The sequence below is a fragment of the Chelonia mydas genome, chromosome 1 (genome assembly GCF_015237465.2).
Source record: "Chelonia mydas isolate rCheMyd1 chromosome 1, rCheMyd1.pri.v2, whole genome shotgun sequence".
NCBI classification, from domain to species: domain Eukaryota; kingdom Metazoa; phylum Chordata; order Testudines; family Cheloniidae; genus Chelonia; species Chelonia mydas.
Window position 1 is genome coordinate 145480258 of NC_057849.1, and position 18590 is coordinate 145498847.

Below are 18590 nucleotides of genomic sequence, written 5' to 3' on the forward strand. Positions count from 1 at the left end.
TTATCTCCAATAAATTGGAAGTATGTTGTTTTGCCCATGTTAAAACATTCTTCAGACCTTTCCTCTGAAATACTCTAGTGCATCCCAATCTTTGGGGCAGAGACTTAAAGAAGGCAGGGGGTATGTTTTTTGTCATCCCAGATGAAAGTAGGGGGTTCTTTGGAAAAATTAGTAGGTTGTCATTCAATTAAAGACTGTATCATAATGCATATGCACTAGGAGGACAAAGTAAGGCAGCACAGGCAACCTGAACCGTCACATTTTCTAACTTTTCAGTGCCTTATTTTGCAACCTTAATAATGTTCTTTCAACATAGTCTTTTTGTGTGTGCAATTTAATCTAAAGCAAGAGATATAAAGTTATTACAATTTGAACTGCATCTTTGCTGCAGAGAAAGGAATTGTTGCATTAGCTATAAAGACTTTCTTGGGACTTACAAACAGTGATTGGTACTGGAATTTACTCAGTAAGAACCACCACAAAGAGGCCACTCAATATAAATGGGTGAAAGCCTAGGAAAACTACATCAAAAAAGCAATTTCACATGCTGACATTATATGTTCACATTTCTATTACTCACTGTATACCAGATAGTCACTGAGACAGAAATTAACTTCACAGGTTGGTCAATTAACTGAATGGCAGTGTAATGAAAAAAGTGAAATGCAATTAGAGGTGGATCAGAAGTGAAATTCCCTACACTCCACAAATAGTTATTAACTTGCAAGTATTCCGCACAGGCACATTGTATAATGTCATCCTCAAAATGACTGCTTAAGAGACACTATTGTTTTCAATTACACAACAGCACCTGGCATTCACCACATCTAATAAGAAGTAATTTCATTCCATTAAAAAAAAAATATCTCTAGGAATTCTACTACTGGAATCAGTTTGGCCATCTCTAAATAAAATGGATAGACTAAACATGCTTCTTGGACATACCAAATATTTGTTTCACAAACTAACACAGACTAAAAGCTACAGCAGCACACATTTGTAGTCTATTGCTAGTGGTGCTCACACCTTACTCATTGAGATGTGACGTAAGGTCTTCTAAGATTATAACTGCAGTCAGGCTAAATGTGTAAATGCAATGATCACAGTGAGACCTTTGTTCCATCATCCACTCTGTGCAGAGGTGACATGTGCTTACTCCCAATAATAATAGCTCCCCTCTGAAGCCAAGAAAATTGAACAACAGTCTAAAGCTTTGTGGCTGCACACTATCATCAGGGCACTAGCTTAAAATCAACTTGAATTCACCTTTTGGGGTATTTTCTAAAGGTCTCCAATTTAACTATTAAAGAATATTGATTGTTTTATTAAAAGCTGGAATACCAACAAAGAAAGCAGTTCTCAAAGGTTTCTTTGGAGAAAAAAGAAAAGAAAATAAACAAAAATATTATTAAATAAATATATATTCATTTTTAAAGTGGAGGTAAAGATAAAATTTAAAAGTGACTTAAGGAAGATTTTATAAGTGGTAGGAAAATAAACTGCAAATATATTTCACAGGAAGCAAGCACAAGCTGCAGAACAAAAAGGGAAGAATATAAGTCACAATAACTTTGTTTGCAAGGACAAACAAACAGTTTTGGTATAATAACATTATTGATCTGTGCTGTTTTGAAGAAGCTTTATATACGAGAATGAGTCTTGCTATCTCTCAGCCCTACAAGGGACAATTACCGTAGAAATTTGGACTGACCATTAAGCCCTGTTAGATGCTCTTAAGAACATTTAATCATAGTGTCCACTGATAATTTGTTGTCAGATACAAAAATATAAGTCATACAACACATATGGAATAGCTTGTGTCACAAGATTGTGCTTTATGGCTCTGTATGACAATGTTTGAGTGGTGGCTTCCATCCCCCTTCGATCTTCCAATCCAAAGATAGCTGGACTGTCATGGGGAGGATGCTGGTGGCCTGCTCTATCCAGTTGGTAGAGACAATTATCCTTGTGCATCAGTACCCTATTGATATCATCTTTAATCTGATACCAACACTGAGAAAAGCAATTTGAGAATGAGCTCCCACAGGACAGCAGTCAGCCTTTCCTAACAAAATACCCTCTCCTCCAAACAAGTGCAAAACACATGATATTTCAAAGGCAATTCTGCCTGCGCTTTGCCAGAGGCCAAGAGAAGAGGAGTTGTTTCAGTTGGCCTCATCCTCCTCCCCTTATTGTAGGAAAAATCTAGAAGACGGGATTCTCTCTGGCCTGCCTCTTGCTTCCGTCTACAAAAAATAAAAACTTTTTTTCCACAGAAGGTCTGTAAGCCTCATTTGGAATAGAATGGTCTTATGTTAATGGTGAGGTAAGTGCATACTGTAGTGTTATGTTTTTAAGGTGAACTACTTTTTTGACTAGGTGGGTGAACACCAGTGCAGAAAGGAATACTTAGTATCACAATGCATAGGTAATTCTGGCTGTAAGCATAATGTTATTTCTGCTTGTGCTGTTGCATAACAAAGCCAATATTATTTTCCAAGTTTTTTCACTGATTTTAAATAGACGACATCAAGGACAAGCCTACAACAGGGGGAACAGAACCCATTATGTGGTAATGGATATTACTAAAAGTTGCCTCATTACCTTTACTGGATGAGTGGCTGGTTTTTCCTTATATAAATGATGCCCTTTAGACAAAACCCCTTCCACATCCGGCTGTTTAGCTTGAACTGCTGCTTCAGTTTCCTGGAGGGGGGGAGTGAAATAGTGTGAAATTAGCTTTACTTTCAAGAATAAAACCACAAAGTCTTAAAGCTCCACAGGAGGCTGTACACACCCCCGATAGATTCCTTTCTGTTTGTGCATGGTGTCAGGACAAAGAGGGTCACTGAAAAATAAAACAGGAATAGCATAGAATAAAAGTAGTAAAATAAACAGTGATATATCCCTTCATCCATGAAGGTCTCAATAAAATGGAATTACAGAAACCAGCACAAATTCACACTAGAAAGAACAGGCATTTGAAATCTAATATGAACAACTCAGTCTTGTTGCCTTACTTTACATTTAAAAAAAAAGAAGCTGATAGTAGAAGTTAGTGCTGTTGAGGAGATCTTGCCCGTGTGGTAGTGGACATCTTATTCATGTGACCATGTTGAATGCTGTTGGGTAACTAAGACAACACTAATCACATTTTATAATGAAACTTTCAGCATGATGAGTCCAAACTAATGTTACAAACTACACACTAGCAGCACAGTAACTACTAAAGCTATGCTAAGACATTTATTATTATTGAGAAGGAAGAATGACACTGATTGAATTAGCAAAACCATTTCCTCTTGCATTTTTTAAAAATCTCCTTGAAACTTCCCATTCAAGTGTTGAACACATCCAACCCAGAGACACTTACAGCCCAGGCTGGTACTGTATAACCGCTGATTTCAAAATCATGCAACAGGGGGAACACGGCATGTAGCTAATTTAGAAAAAAAAGACATCAGCACAAAAAAGGGGGAAGAAGGAACATACCATGTATCCTGTTCTGTTTTGATTAATATTATTATTACTATTTTTAAAGGATAATGAATGGAACACAACACTGCAATATTATCTGAGGAATCTGAATGAGTTCTTAGTTTTTTCTCCATTTTGTAGTTTCATCTGAACCTAGCAGCTTTTCAAATGAGCTATCTCCTTCACACAATCCTACTAGCTGTGCACCCACTCTCAATCTTATTTTCTACCCGCAATCCGAGTTACCATTAGTATGACAAGCCACAAAATAGTATCCCAATAGCTTCAGTCTAAGGGCTTAAGCACATCATGTCATTGATGAAAATCTGAAAAATGCTACTTTTTTTTCCTGTGCTCTGCATTTCTCTTGTTTAAATCAATGTCATTCTAAACCACAACAAAGGACCATTTCACTTCTCAATTTCCAACTGTCAATAGAAAAGTTGTCCACAATTCTTGCCTGAAAATCTACATGCAAAATATTCTGAGCAGTACAAGAAAGTTACCCTTGATGGATGTCCAAAAGTCCACTGCCTTCTCTTACTTATATTTCCTTATGTTGTTTATCAGCCCAAAATAAAGACTGCTAAAAGCTATCAAGTTTCTTGCAGGGATATTTTAAATATGTTTGCATTTCACTGAGTCCTGTTACACATCTCCATTCCAGATGAAGAATGGTCTGAAGCAAATAGGATGAAATTCAATAAAAACAAATGAAAAGTATTCCACTTATGAAGGATCAATCAATTGCAAACATACAAAATAGGAAATGACTGCCGAGGAAGGAATACTGCAGAAAAGGATCTGGGGGTGTAGTAAATCACAAGCTAAATATAAATCAACAGTGTAACACTGTTGCAAAAAAGTTAACATCATTCTAGGATGCATTAGGAGGAGTGTTGTAAGTGTAACCCTTCTGCCCATCAGAGTTGGCAGCAACAATGGCTGGGTTCAGTATCTAGGGGTTCCGTTCCAATAACACAATGCAAAAGCTGTTTGAGGTCCCACCCAGTGACCTGGGACAAATATATACCACCCCCGCTGGGCGCCTCTAAGAGGCAATACTTCCCCTCTCGCAAGCACAGAGTCTGAGTGTAGCAAAAGCCTTTTAATAACAAAGAGAAACAATGTGACATATCTTGGGGAAACACCACCAACAGGATTCATAACACAACCCATGAGCCAAAACCCACCCCAAGCAAACTGGGCTGTGTCCTTTCCCTTTGGTCCTTCAGTCCAGCAACCCAAAAGTCACCCAAAGTCCCAAAAGTCCAACAACTCAAAGGTCTCGGTCCCTGGTCAGCACAGCCCCAGAGTTCAAAAGTTTATCTGCAGAGTTTTACCTCCCAACCTGGGTGGAAATGGGGGGGTTAAGGGGTACCTTACATGGTCCGACGCTGACTGCCCAACCTCTCCGTGGGGCTCCATTCCACCAGCCGCCCCACAAATTGCTCTGCTCTGCCAGCCGCTCCGCTCCACCAGCCATCCCACGAACTGCTCCACAATATATCTTCAGGCTCCCATCCACTACTTAACACAATGCTCAGTGATTTCAGCTCTTAGTAATTTTAGCTCTCTAGTGATTTCAGCTTGTAGTAGGGGAGCCTCAGTGCTGGTACACCACTGGCCCAAAGTGAATTGAGCTCAGCAGCCTGTAACTAGACTCCTAGTGGAATCAAAACTAGCTCTGATATTCCACTGTGGAGAGAGGAGAAGGTGCAATTAGCATGTAGAGCCCCTACCAGGGGCTCATACCAACAAGTATTAATACCTAGCCCCAGCCTCTCTCCATTCACTGGGTTTTGGAACCCATGACCCTTGCCTAGCGAGTGCTGCTTAGTTGATGGTGAGTCCCTCCATCATAACAAAAGGTCAAGTACAGTTCCACTGTCCTTGAGTCACATAATCAGGATAACAACAGTTTATTCTTCCTGCCCCAATAACAGAGAAACTGGGGCTCCTACAGCAGCCAAAGTGTTCATCTGGGCGGTGTGGGTGTGCCTATGCAAATGAGATCAGCCCCTGAAGTTCTTTTCCACAACTTGCCACAACTCACCACCAGCTGTCAGGGTAGAGCTCATCCTGACTCTGCTTACATAAGCAGGACACAAGTAGTAATTATTTTGTTCTACTCGCGCTGATTAGGCCTCAGCTGGAGTATTGTGTCTAGTTCTGGCCATCACATTTCAGGAAAGATGTGGACAAATTGGAGAAAGTCCACAGGAGAGCAACAAAAATGATTAAAGGTCTAGAAAACATGACCTATGAGGGAAGAGTGAAAAAAAATGGGTTTGTTTAGTCTGGAGAAAAGAAAATAGAGGGGACATAGCAATTATCAAGTATATAAAAGATTGTTACAAGGAGGAGGGAGAAACATTGTTCTCCTTAACCTCGAGGATATGACAAGAAGCAATGGGCTTAAATTGGAGCAAGGGCACATTAGGAAAAACTTCTTAACTGTCAGGGTGGTTAAACTCTGGAATAAATTGCCTATGGAGGTTGTGGAATCTCCATCATTGGAGATTTTTAAGAGCAGGTTGGACAAACACCTGTCAGGGATGGTCTAAATAATACTTAGTCCTCCCATGGGTGCAGGGAACTGGACGAGATGACCTACTGATGTCCCTTCCAGTCTTACATTTCTGTGATTCAATACGGAGTCTTACTCCTCAGCACTATAATCACTGCAGATTTATTTTTGCCTTCTTCCACTCTTCCTTCTATGAATTATTTCCTTCACCTTTAGTTCAAGTTCTCCATCAGAGTCAGATTTCCTTTCCTTTTTTGCCACAAGATAGTCTAATATTTCCCTATTCCACAGAGAAATGAGGAACAAAGGACATGTAAAATAAGGAGAACCATGTCTTCATGTTATATTAAAGAAATTATAGATATTGTACATTTTAATGAATTAAGGAACTGTTTTTAAAGTAAGTGATTCATCGCTAATATTTTGTCTGGCATGTATTCTTTTGTCTTATCGTTACTGTTTTATATACTTTATAAAGTTAATTTGTGAGTTTATATGAATATCCAGTATTCATGAATATTGAATGTCAAACGGCATTCTGTGCCACCAGCAGCAAGTGGAGGTTATAATTTACTATGGAGATCTGAGACCAAGGTAGATCTCTAACTCCCATAATAGATGAAGACTTATCTAAACTAGAAAGAGCTATACAAAAAAAAGGATGGAGTAAGCCTATGCAGTAGAAAGACCACTGGAATTATTTTGTGTACTCCACCATCACCCTTCCCAGCACTCTCCAGACAAAATGAAACGTGCCAGCTTTTCCACAACTTAATCAAAACACTAACCTCAATTAATATGTGAAATTTATAATAAGGAGAATTAATACTTTGGGCCATATTCTGCTAGAGATGTTCATGCTGAGGTCTACACAAGGAGTCCCATAGAAATAAATAGGACTATTAATGAAGTTAAGTTATTATTCAAGATGTGCAAGGGTGATAGAGATGGGCCATTCCATATTTGCTATCTTCAGGGTACAACTGATGAGATTTAGTTTACAATGTATACACATTAAATATGCCTTACATAGCTTATTTGAATTTGTAAAATTCAAAAAAGGAAAAGCAAGTTCAACAACTGAACAATGGCACTCCAAATTCTGCAGCAAAAAAGGCTTCAATAGGCCTTAGAATAAAAATATTACAAGTTGTAGCCACATATTTCGCACCACATATATAATTTTTAAAGAAAATATTTGTTATTGTCACATGTTGGTGAGTAATATATATTTTACATTACATAAAAATTGGAAAGAATATTTTTTTCTTGCCTACTAGAGAACCATTACAATTTTCCATAGCTGGGTAATCAAAATGTAACGTACTTAGAAGTTAAACTACCAGTTTCTTTTGTTTTAACAGTCTTTTCGAAGTCTTTTTGATGCATCCGATGAAGTGAGCTGTAGCTCATGAAAGCTTATGCTCAAATAAATTGGTTAGTCTCTAAGGTGCCACAAGTACTCCTTTTCTTTTTGCGAATACAGACTAACACGGCTGCTACTCTGAAACCAGTCTTTTGGAAGTATTTTTCAGTGTATATTCTTAAGTCTAATATCTCAAAGTCAATTATCTTGATCTAAATCTAAGTTCCATTGTTCAAATGTGTATTAAATGCAGCATGATGCATAATTCCAGTTTTGTTTTCTGGAACAAACAGAAAGAAAACAGTGTTTTCTTGTCAACGCTGTCAAAGAAAAAAGTCCTTAATGTCGTTCTCAATGTTTTGTGCTTCTCTGGGCTGACATTCAGAAGTTGCACACAGCCTTACAGTTGTGCTGACCCTCCAGTTTATTTTGTGATCTGCTACAAACATCATAAGCCAAACATGTCATATGAACTGTTTTAAGTTGTTACAAATGCCAGATGAAAACATTTTTTAAAAATTTTGACGTTCATGAAATATTTTCAAGAAAAGTTTTCCTTGACTTATTCCTTGCTTGAAAGAAATAAACCTTTGATAGCTTCTGTTTGTCAATGAACAAGTGTATGGTATTGTGTAGCACAAGAGTTCAGGTCTGTCTGACAGGTGGCACTAAATGAATGTACGCAGACAGTCTTAAGTGTGCATTCAGGATTCTGTTTTATCATTCAGTCCCCCATGGAGAAGAAAAAGTAGCAACTCTGACCTAGACGCCACTAGTCAATTCACAGCAAAATGAAGACAGCAGTTACCATCTTGTCTGTATAGAATTAAAACCCATAATTTAAACTAAGATCAGAACTTGGGCCAAACTTTGCCCTTGGATGTATACTCCATTCTACCATTGAAGCTAATGGGAATTGTCCAGGCTGCCTTCCAATGGCAGAGCTGGGCATTTAGATGATGGGAAAGCCATAACTTTTTGATAGTGCAGCCAGAGCTTAGGGGTCTATTTCAGGAGTAGGTGGGTGAGGTTCTGTGGCCTGCAATGTGCAGGATGTTAGACTAGATGATCATGAGGGTCCCTTCTGACCTTAATGTCTATGAGTCTATGGCAGCCCAAGAGTAGAACAGACTCTGTTAGCTTCTAGCATTTCTAGAACCATGTCAGTTCAACTTGCTGACCGAATGAACATGGTGGTAAAAGTTCCAGAGCTAACAGAGTCTTGTCTATACTAGAGTAGTGAAACTCAATCAATGCTAACAAGAGTGGATTAAATTTTGGATGAAAATTACCAGTGTTGAGAAGTCAGTATGGAAATTATCTACACATACATTTAGAGAGGCCAACAATGGTTAAAGCTGTGTTTTAAAAGTGAATGCAAAGTTAAAATGAAAAGTGAGTTGTAACTTTAAAATAAGAAATAAAATTTTGAAAGCTAGTATAGTAGGTTCCAGTCAGTCATTCTTTCAAGAAAAAAAAATAGTTTCCTTTTAATGGGATGGCAGCTGAGACTCATTTTAAAAAAAAAAGAGAAAAGCTTTCTTCAAGGGGAAACAGCAGCTAGAATATTTTGATGAGAAATGTTCACTACTTTACTGTGCTTGATACACACTGACAATTGATAAACAAACCTATCAACGTTGAGACTACAGAGTAAATTAGAGGGCTTCATTTTCTAAAAGACTTTGACAAAATTTTCAGACTTGGACTACAAAGTATATTTTGATGTGAAGACAGGAGGCTTTATTTAATTAGACATGAAATAGTATTGGGTCTGTCAAACATCCATAGCTAGGACAGATATCGTTACAGAAGTGGCTTAAAACTGTAGCTCACTGGTTATCACAAGTTTAATTTTGTATTGACTGTCTTTTGTAATCCCAAATTGCCCTGGATTGTAAATGTTTCATGGAAGACAACCAGCTTTTATTAAGTTTCTGGCTAGCACATAGCAAAATGGGGCTACGATAGTAAAAATGATGAAACTAGTAATATTAATTGATGGACCACTGGAATCTCAAATGTAGTGTGACGATTGGAACTGTAGAAAGAGGATCAGGTTTCGGTAGAGATCTAGTGCGATGAGACATCTGGAGTTCAGGAATGCAGACATGTCTACACTGCAATTAGACACCCGCAGCTGGTCTGTGCTAGGAGACTTGGGCTTGGGCTAAGAGGCTTTTTAACTAAGGTGTAGACATTCCAGCTCAGGCTGCAGCCCAAGCTCTGGGACCCTCCCACCCTGCAGGATCCTAGAGCCCCGGCACCAGCTCAAGCCCACACGTCTACACTACAATTAAACAGCCCCAAAGCCCATGCCCCACAAGGTTGAGTCAGCTGGCACGGGCCAGCTGTGGGTTTTTAACTGCAGTGTAGACATATCCTAAAGGCCAGCTACTATGGACAAACCCAGGCCTTTCTCCGCATATAAGACTGCATGTTCAATAAAGATTTCTTCCCGATAACTCAGACTGCATTACTTATTCCTAATGAAACATCATGAAGCTAAGCTCTTTTGGTAGCAAATATTTATTTATGCTAACGCTGTTGTGTTTCCCTTTGATGAGACAAGATAAAACATAGGCTGGGCATTGCATCATGCTAATTATGGCTATCTGCCAGATTGTTCTATTCTACATATTGAATTAAAAACCTCTAGCAGTTTTTTTAATTGACTAAAGCACTACTAAATGTGTGGAATGATCCCACCGACACTTCAGAGAAGCAGTTGAACTCAGCACAAGCATATATTTAAAATATATGTATTTAACATCCATGTGGTATTTGAATTAAATAGAAATACTTCAAGGATTTTTTTGAGAAATTTCAACTTCAAATACAAAAATGATGGACTAGTAAAAAGAATTTTCACTTCATTCTGTTTTAAATACCCTTGAGGCTAAATGAGCTTATTCATTTTACAAATCAGGCTTCTTTTGCTATTGTGTCTCACAAGGGTGCAATGCGAGGATTTGGTGAAATCACTAGAAAAGGTCTGATATTTCAGGACATAAGGCAGATTGGGGTAAGCTATTTAATAATGATCCACTACCAAATACATCAAAGAATCCACAGAACCCCACAGAAACCTCTTCTTTTTAAAGTTTGGCATGATACAAAAGTTCCATGCTAAAAAGACAGCAAGGAAGATGAATTCCTTATATCTATGAACTGCATATATTGTGGGAAATTCCAGTACCTAGAGATTCTAGAAAAGGTTATAGACACGACAGCCTGAATTACTGAAATGGATATCCCACTAATCTCAAAATAAAGCTTTGGCTAAGAATTTGAAAATGCTGTTAGCCTATAAAATTAGTAACAATTAGCAGGGTTTGACAGCTTAATTGATATGACAACCCTGAAACCTGAGACACTTAAAATTATTTTAGATCATGGCTATAGCAGTGTATAAATAGATAACAGGGCCCATGAGGCTCAATTTTTGACATGCAAGAGGGATTGTTTAGAGATAGGTAAAATGTGCACAGAGGATGTGTGGTGGGGTGGACAAGAATAAGAGCTGCCATGGAAATAAAATACAGAAGCAGCCAGGTAGTGAACTTTCATACCAATTATAAAATATCTCTATGCATTTTGGCCATAACAACAACGATGATGAAGATGACAGATATTAGTGACTTCAAGACGGTATTGAGTGCTGAAGGTTTTGAGCAGATAGTTTCTTGTCTTGGGAAGAGGAGTGGAATAAATCACAGAAAATGTCCAGTTCCCACTCCCTTCCTGGACAAAAGTGACAAAATCATGTTGTTTTATTTAGCTGAATTTAAAAGCATGTAATTTATTTATTTAACACTGCCTGACTCCAGGTTTGTTGTTCCTTTTTCTTTTGATATTTGATGTCCTTTTAATGTTCACATTCATATAAAAAGCTTGCTCCTCCTCCCAAACTTATTAATGGAATTAATTACCTTTAGACATTTATTGCCTGGAGAATGATGAATTTTGAAGGAAGGTAAAAGAAAAAATTTAAAATTATATTACTGGCCCTACACTGCTTTGTTGGTTTTTCTTGATATAGTATTTTCAGAAAAGTGTTTCTTGAATAACAAGTGTCTATAATAAATCACTTGAGAGAGCATTATGAAGATATATTTCTGCAACTTGTCCCCCATAATTTGTGTATGTATTACTTTAAGAAATGGCAGATGTTGCCAAGAGAATCAATAATATCCAATGTTATCAGCTGCATGTTCTTTTATGTGTTCTTTTAGTTTTTACTTAATTGGTAAACACTGTCAGGTAACTTAGGCCCAAATTTTCACTTATAACATCTTTAAATTTATGTAAGATGACAAGAAATGTTCTTTGTATTTTACATCTTTTTTCATATTGTTCATATTACTAAGAAGGATTTTTATTCTGATTTTTAAAAGCTGCCACTTCTACAAAGAAGAATTAAAATAAAGAAAAACAACAGTAATATACACTGATTGAGCTCTGGAAATTTTCAAACAAATTCCTATTCCCATTATGTCATCACAATGCTTGTATAGTAAAGGAAAAGGAAATATAAAGCATGCTGGACTACATGGAAGGGAAGAAAAGAATGAAAGACAGGAGGCACACACGCTAAGGGCATGTCTACAAAGGGCGCTAGAACAATCTGTGTAGTGTGGGTGCTGAAAGCCATTGAACCAAACTGTAAACCCTGTATATAATGGAAACCACTTCAAGCCAGGGGGTGCGGTGTTCCTGAAACCAACAAAATGATGGTTCTATGAACAGTCATCATTTCTTTCAGTTCTCTTACAGTACAGCCACCATCCTTCCTGATGAGAAGAGCCTGTGTGAGACACTCCAGATCATCATAAGAAGCCAAAGGGCATGAAGAACCCAACCTCTATTTTCGTTATTGGCCGAGAACGCTACCTATGAATGCTGGGGGCCCCTCATTGCCCAGGGAGTGAGAAATGGCAATGAAATCCTAGATACCCATTGTTCTAGCCCTCTACAGCTTGGTTCTGTATAGGGAGCACACATTCTGCATGCTTGCTTTTGAGTTCAGAACTGGGTTGTCACGATGTGTCTAACATAATTAGAGAGTCCATGTGGATGAAATCAGCTACATATTTGCTCCCAAGGCCAAATCTGTCATCAGAAATGAAGGCAATACGTTACCGAAAATATCATAAGTTTCACTTCCTATAGAATCTTCCTCATTTTAAGACTTCACATACTGAGAAGTAAAAAGAAAGCAAATTATCAAAAAAGTTAACCAAGATGAGGAAGGCTTGTCACTAAACAGCATCCAGTTTTCAAGAGCAATCACAGTAAAGACTTAAATGGTTCAGAAAAAGTTCTCATAGCCTTGATAACCATATTTTTATTGCAGATTTTGACATGTCTTATATGTAAGCTCTCCTTTGCAAGACCAGTTTAACTTGCAAGAGTCCTCTACTGTGTTCTGCTCCTTGAAGTCTTAATGCAATACTGTCTGTACTTGGAAATTAAATATGAAACTCTGTAGCAGGTGTGAGAATTCCCTACATGATCGCTAAACATTCAATAAGCATGTTAGTACATTCTTATTTTTACATAGTTATGATCTGGCTATTATTAAGCTCAGAGTTCTCTATGCTATACAAAACAGAAAGAAGGCACATTTCCTGCTGCAAACACATTACCAATTAGAGCTGAAGCTTGTAACCCCAAGGGGACTCCATATAGGCTCCACCTGGAGTCCTTTGCAGGATCTGCACATGGAAGAGTTATAACAGAAAACACCTAACACACATTGAGCCACCATGTGATGAAGGCAGAATACATTACCTAGCACAGCAGGAGGAGTTATTATTTATTAAATAAATCAATATAATCAGGAGGCAGATTGACATACATAGCCTTCACAAAATTCTGTTTTGAAGACAGATATGAGAGAGAAAAGGGTGAACTTGCTTCTGCAAGAATAAAAGGATATTACATGCATAGACTGCAGCATGGGAGAGAGCACGGACCCAAGAGCGGGAGAAAGTTTAAAAATAATAAGATGTGTGGGGTGAAATCCTAGCTCCATTGAAGTCAGTGGGGGCCAGGATTTCAAGCAGGGTGGTTGCATACTATCAGATTGCCCTGTCACTTTTGTAATTCACCCCTATTTATTTACTTATATTTATAAAGCATTAATCCAGTGCTCTAAACGTCATTCAATAATCCATTATTAATAAAACTGAGAAGCCAAAAGACCAGGCTGAGAGACATACCCCGTAACTACTGTACTTCCCCAGATAAACACAACAAAACAAACAAATGCAGCCTTATCCCCACCACTTATTGTTATGAGAACAAGATGTTATTCTTGACGTATCAAACTTCCAACGATTTCCTAGAAAAATCCAGCCCCTTCCTGTCAGCCAAGTAGTCTTCCCCCAAATAGCCCCTCTTTCCTCTGAGGAATGCCTAGGAAGACAAATGGGTCTTGCAGCACATCCTGAAAACTGCAAAACCTAATCTCTGGTGGACAAAGAAAGAAAGGCAATTCCAAAGCCAAGGATCCCTCGCTGAGTATGCCCTGCCAGCAGCCCACTCCAATTTATACCTGGTTGCTATAGGTACAGGTAGCCACTAGGTCAAGCACCTCAAATGACATCTACTGTCCAGGTACCCCAAAGGGAGAAACATAGCTTGGACCTCATCTAGTTAGGGTTCTAAAGGTCAAATCCTGTCATATCAATCCAATGTTTTTCAGAGAACAATACATAAAAATATATTTATCTCTAAAGAGAGTCAGATGCAGGTTCATAATCTACTGACTACTGTGTTCTGACTAAATGAATTATCCGTTACCAATGAAAGAAGACACGAGGAAGGGAAAGAGCATCTTTGGATACAGACTGGTTAACTTTAGTGAGGAGGGCTTTAACTTAGGTTTGATGGGGGCAGGAGACAAAAGCCCCCAGGTAAGTCAAAAACATGAAGCCTGGGAGAAGCATGGGCTGTTATAGCAGGGATAAGGGAGAGACGAGAGAACATAAAGGGGAAATCAAATCAGTACCTTAGATATCTGTATACTAATGTGAGAAGTATGGAGAATAAGCAGGAAGAACTAGAAATGCTAGTGAATAAACACAAGTTTGACATGGTTGGCACCACATAATTGGTGGGATAATGTACATGACTGGAATATTGGTATAGAAGGATACAGGTTGCTCAGGACAGACAAGCAGGGGGAAAAGGGAGGAGGTGCTGCCAAAGATAGATACACACACACATATATACATACATACTTTGTCTCCTATTTCTATCTGAACCTCAATCTGACTTGTTGAAAGTCTCTGGGTAAGGATAAAAGGGATAAAAACAAGGGTAATGCCTTGGTAGGGGGTCTACTACAGACCACCTACCCAGGAAGAAGAGGTGGATGAGGCTTTTTTTAAACAACTAACAAAATCATCCAAAGCACAGGATTTGGTGGTGATAGGGAACTTCAAATACACATTCCTCAACTGGGAAAATCACACAGAAGGGCACAGATTATCCAACAAGTTCTTGGAATGTATTGGAGACTTTTTTTAATTTCAGAAGGTGGAGAAAGCTACTAGAGGAGAGGCAGTTCTAGATTTAATTTTGACAAAGAGAGAGGAACTGGTTGAGAATTTAAAAGTGGAAGGCAGCTTGGGTGAAAGTGATTATGAAATGATAGAGTTCATAATTCTAAGCAATGCTAAGAGGGAAAACAGCACAATAAAGATAATGGATTTCAAGAAGGCAGACTTTAGCAAATGCAGGGAGTTGGTAAGTAAGATCCCATGGGAAGCAAATCTAAGGGGAAAAACCATTCAAGAGAGTTGGCAATTTTTCCAGGAGACTTTAGTAAGGGCACAAGAGCAAACTGTCCCACCGCGTAGGAAAGAGAGGAAGTATAGTAAGAGACGACCACCTGGCTTAACATGGCTTTTTGAGTTCAATGATCTGAAACTCAAAAAAAAGAGTCCTACAAAATGTGGAAACTAGGTCAAATTACAAACGATGAATATAAACAAACAACACAAGCATGTAGGGATAAAATTAGAAAGGCCAAGAGACAAAACAAGATTAAACTTGCTAGAGACATAAAGGGTAACAAGAAAACATTCTATAAATACATTAGAAGCAAGAGAAAGACCAAGGATGGGTAGGCTCAATGATGGGAAAAAAACAATAACAGAAAGTGCCCAAATCACAGAAATGCTAAACAATATTTTTGTTTCAGTTTTCACCAAAAAGTTTAGTAGTGATTGGACATTTAACATAGTGAACACCAGTGAAAATGAGGTAGAATCTGAGGTTAAAATAGGGAAAGAACAAGTTAAAAATTACTTAAACATGTTAGATGTCTTCAAGTCACGAGGGTCTGATGAAACACATCCTAGAATACTCAAGGAGATGACAAAGGAGATCTCTGAGCTATTAGCGATTATCTTTGAAAAGTCCTGGAAGACATGAGAGATTCCACAGAACTGGAAAGGGGCAAATATAGTGTCAATCTATGAAAAGGGGAATAAGGACAACCTGGGGAATTACAGACCAGTCAGCTTAAGTTCTGTACTTGGAAAGATAATGGAGCAAATAATTAAGCAATTAATTTGCAAACACCTAGAAGATAATAAAGTGATAAGTAACAGTCAGCATGGAGTTGTCAAGAATAAATCACATGAAACCAACCTCATGGCTTTCTTTGATAAGGTAATAAGACTTGTGGATTGGGGGAAGTGGTAGATGTGGTATATCTTGATTTTAGTAAGACTGTTGATACCGTCTTGGATGACCATCTCATAAACAAAGTTGGGAAATACGACCTAGATGGAGCTACTATAACATAGGTGCATAACTGGTTGGAAAACCATGCCCAGAAAGTAGTTATCAGTGGTTCAGAGTCAAGCTGGAAGAGCATATAAAGTGAGGTGCTTCAGGGATTAGTCCTTGTCTGGTTCTGTTCAATATCGTCATCAATGATTTAGATAATGGCATAGAGAGTTCACTTATAAAGTTTGTGGAGGATATCAAGCTGGGAGGGGTTGTAAGTGCTTTGAAGGACAGGATTAAAATTCAAAATGATATGGACAAACTGGAGAAAGGGTCTGAAGTAAATAGGATAACATTCAATGAGGATAAATGCAAAGTACTCCACTTAAGAAGGCACAAACAATTGCACACATGCAAAATGGGAAATGACTGCCTAGGAAGGAATACTTCGGAAGGGATGTGGTTGTCATACAGGATCACAAGCTAAATGAGAGTCAACAGTGTAACACTGCAAAAAAGCAAACATCATTGTGGAAGGTATTAGCAGGAGTGTTGTAAGCAAGACACAAGTAGTAATTCTTCCACTCTACTCCACGCTGATGCAGCCTCAACTGAAGTACTGTGTTTACTTCTGGGCACCACATTTCAGGAAAGATGTGGACAAATTGGAAAAAGTTGAGAGAAGAGCAACAAAAATGATCAAAGGTCTAGAAAACATGATTTATGAGGAAAGATTGAAAAATATGTGGTTGTTAAGTCTGGGGAAGAGAGGACTAAGGGGGGACATGATAACAGTTTTCAAGTACATAAAAGATTGTCACAAGGAAGAGGGAGAAAAATTGTTCTCCTTAACCTCTGCAGATAGGATAAGAAGCAATGGACTTAAATTGCAGCAAGAGAGGTTTAGGTTGGACATTAGGGAAAACTTCCTGTTAGGGTAGTTAAACACTGGAATAAATTGCTCAGGGAGGTTGTGGAATCTCTATCACTGGAGGGTTTTAACAGCAGGTTAGACAGTCACCTGTCAGGGGATGGTCTAGATCAGTGGTTCCCAAACTTGTTCCGCCGCTTGTTCAGGGAAAGCTCCTGGCGGGCCAGGCTAGTTCATTTATCTGCCACGTCTGCAGGTTTGGCTGATCGCAGCTCCCAGTGGCCACGGTTTACTACTCCAGCCCAATGGGAGCTGCTGGAAGCGGTGGCCAGTATATCCCTTGGCCCACGCCACTTCCAGCAGCTCCCATTGGCCTGGAGCAGCGAACCGCAGCCACAGGGAGCCGTGATCAGCCAAACCTGCGGACGTGGCAGGTAAACTAACCGGCCCGGCCCGTCGGGGCTTTCCCTGCACAAGCAGCGGAACAAGTTTGGGAACCACTGGTCTAGATAATACTTAGTCCTGCCTTCAGTGCAGGGCCAGGATAACAAGACTACTTGAGGTCCCTTCCAGTCCTACGATACTATGACTAAGTCAAAGCCAGAGCTGTGATGAATTATTTCTCAGGACTGTGGCATTAATTACAGAGCACACTAAACTTTAAAGAGAATAATTAATTAACTTCACTATTTATCTGCCACTGAGAAGAATAATTTCCTTTTTTTTTTTTTACTTCATCCAAGAAAGAGAGCTAGTTTTTGAAGTTATTCAAATAATTTTTATACATACATATATATACGGGGAGGAGGGAGAGAAGAGAGAGAGCTGGGCCCCGGTGAAATTAGAGAGTAGAGCATCTTTGAGGAAAAGGCCATGATTTTATTACAATATTTCATTTACCTTATTTTAAGTTTGCACTTAAAAAACCCCACAAAACTCTTGTGTAAGTAACATGCTGCCAAGACCCAGAATGAAATGTATACAGATCATTGTGATAAAGGGCACAATGCTCTGTTATTAATGTATTAACATAATGCATTTCTCCTTTGATAAGGTGTTTCGAAGTTTGGTGCTGGGCCACCTAGACTCTAGCACTGGTGTACTAATAAATATCACAGCGCAAAAGTGCCCAGCCACTGGCTAAAAGAATAAAACGGTCTGGAGTCTCTAACTGTGGTTGATCTCACATATTGCAACAATGTCTAAGCATTAGGTAAACTGAAGTCAACATTTCAGAGCTATACAAATACATTTATACAATGCAAATTAAGGCTTAACCTTATATTTGATGGCTTAATTGTGGGGAAGGCAGGTGTGAGGTTAAGTCAAATAATTAACAGTATCCGAATATATGTTATTGGCTTTTAAAATAGTGTTAATACTTTTTATATGTATCTATGTTCATCATGAATAGAGTAAGAAAAGTCTCTAATTATGCAACGTTATAAAAAAAAGATAATATGAAGATTCATTAGTATGCTAAACTGCTAGCTCTTCAGTGTCCTAAATAAGCAATTTCAATTTCCTTCATCTAAAAGAAATGCATCATTTTACTAAGATTCTTTTAAGTTGTGAAGATATTAAATGTTTTATAGGGAGCA

The 18590-nt window shown here is 38.4% G+C and overlaps 1 protein-coding gene and 1 long non-coding RNA gene across 9 annotated transcripts in view; one reads left to right on the forward strand and one right to left on the reverse strand.

Annotated features, from left to right (window-relative positions):
- Window positions 1-18590, reverse strand: part of DMD (dystrophin) — a 1912888-nt gene that overhangs the window by 594084 nt on the left and 1300214 nt on the right. For all 8 annotated transcript variants that reach the window (XM_043538015.1, XM_043538014.1, XM_043538013.1 and 5 more), the window contains one exon: window positions 2605-2706. In XM_043538015.1, the coding sequence (XP_043393950.1) occupies window positions 2605-2706 (102 nt within the window). The remainder of the gene's footprint in view (window positions 1-2604; window positions 2707-18590) is intronic.
- LOC122464046 overlaps window positions 16339-18590 on the forward strand; it is a 33051-nt gene continuing 30799 nt past the window's right edge. Inside the window, exon 1 of the long non-coding RNA XR_006287890.1 lies at window positions 16339-16348. This is a non-coding gene — a long non-coding RNA (uncharacterized LOC122464046). The remainder of the gene's footprint in view (window positions 16349-18590) is intronic.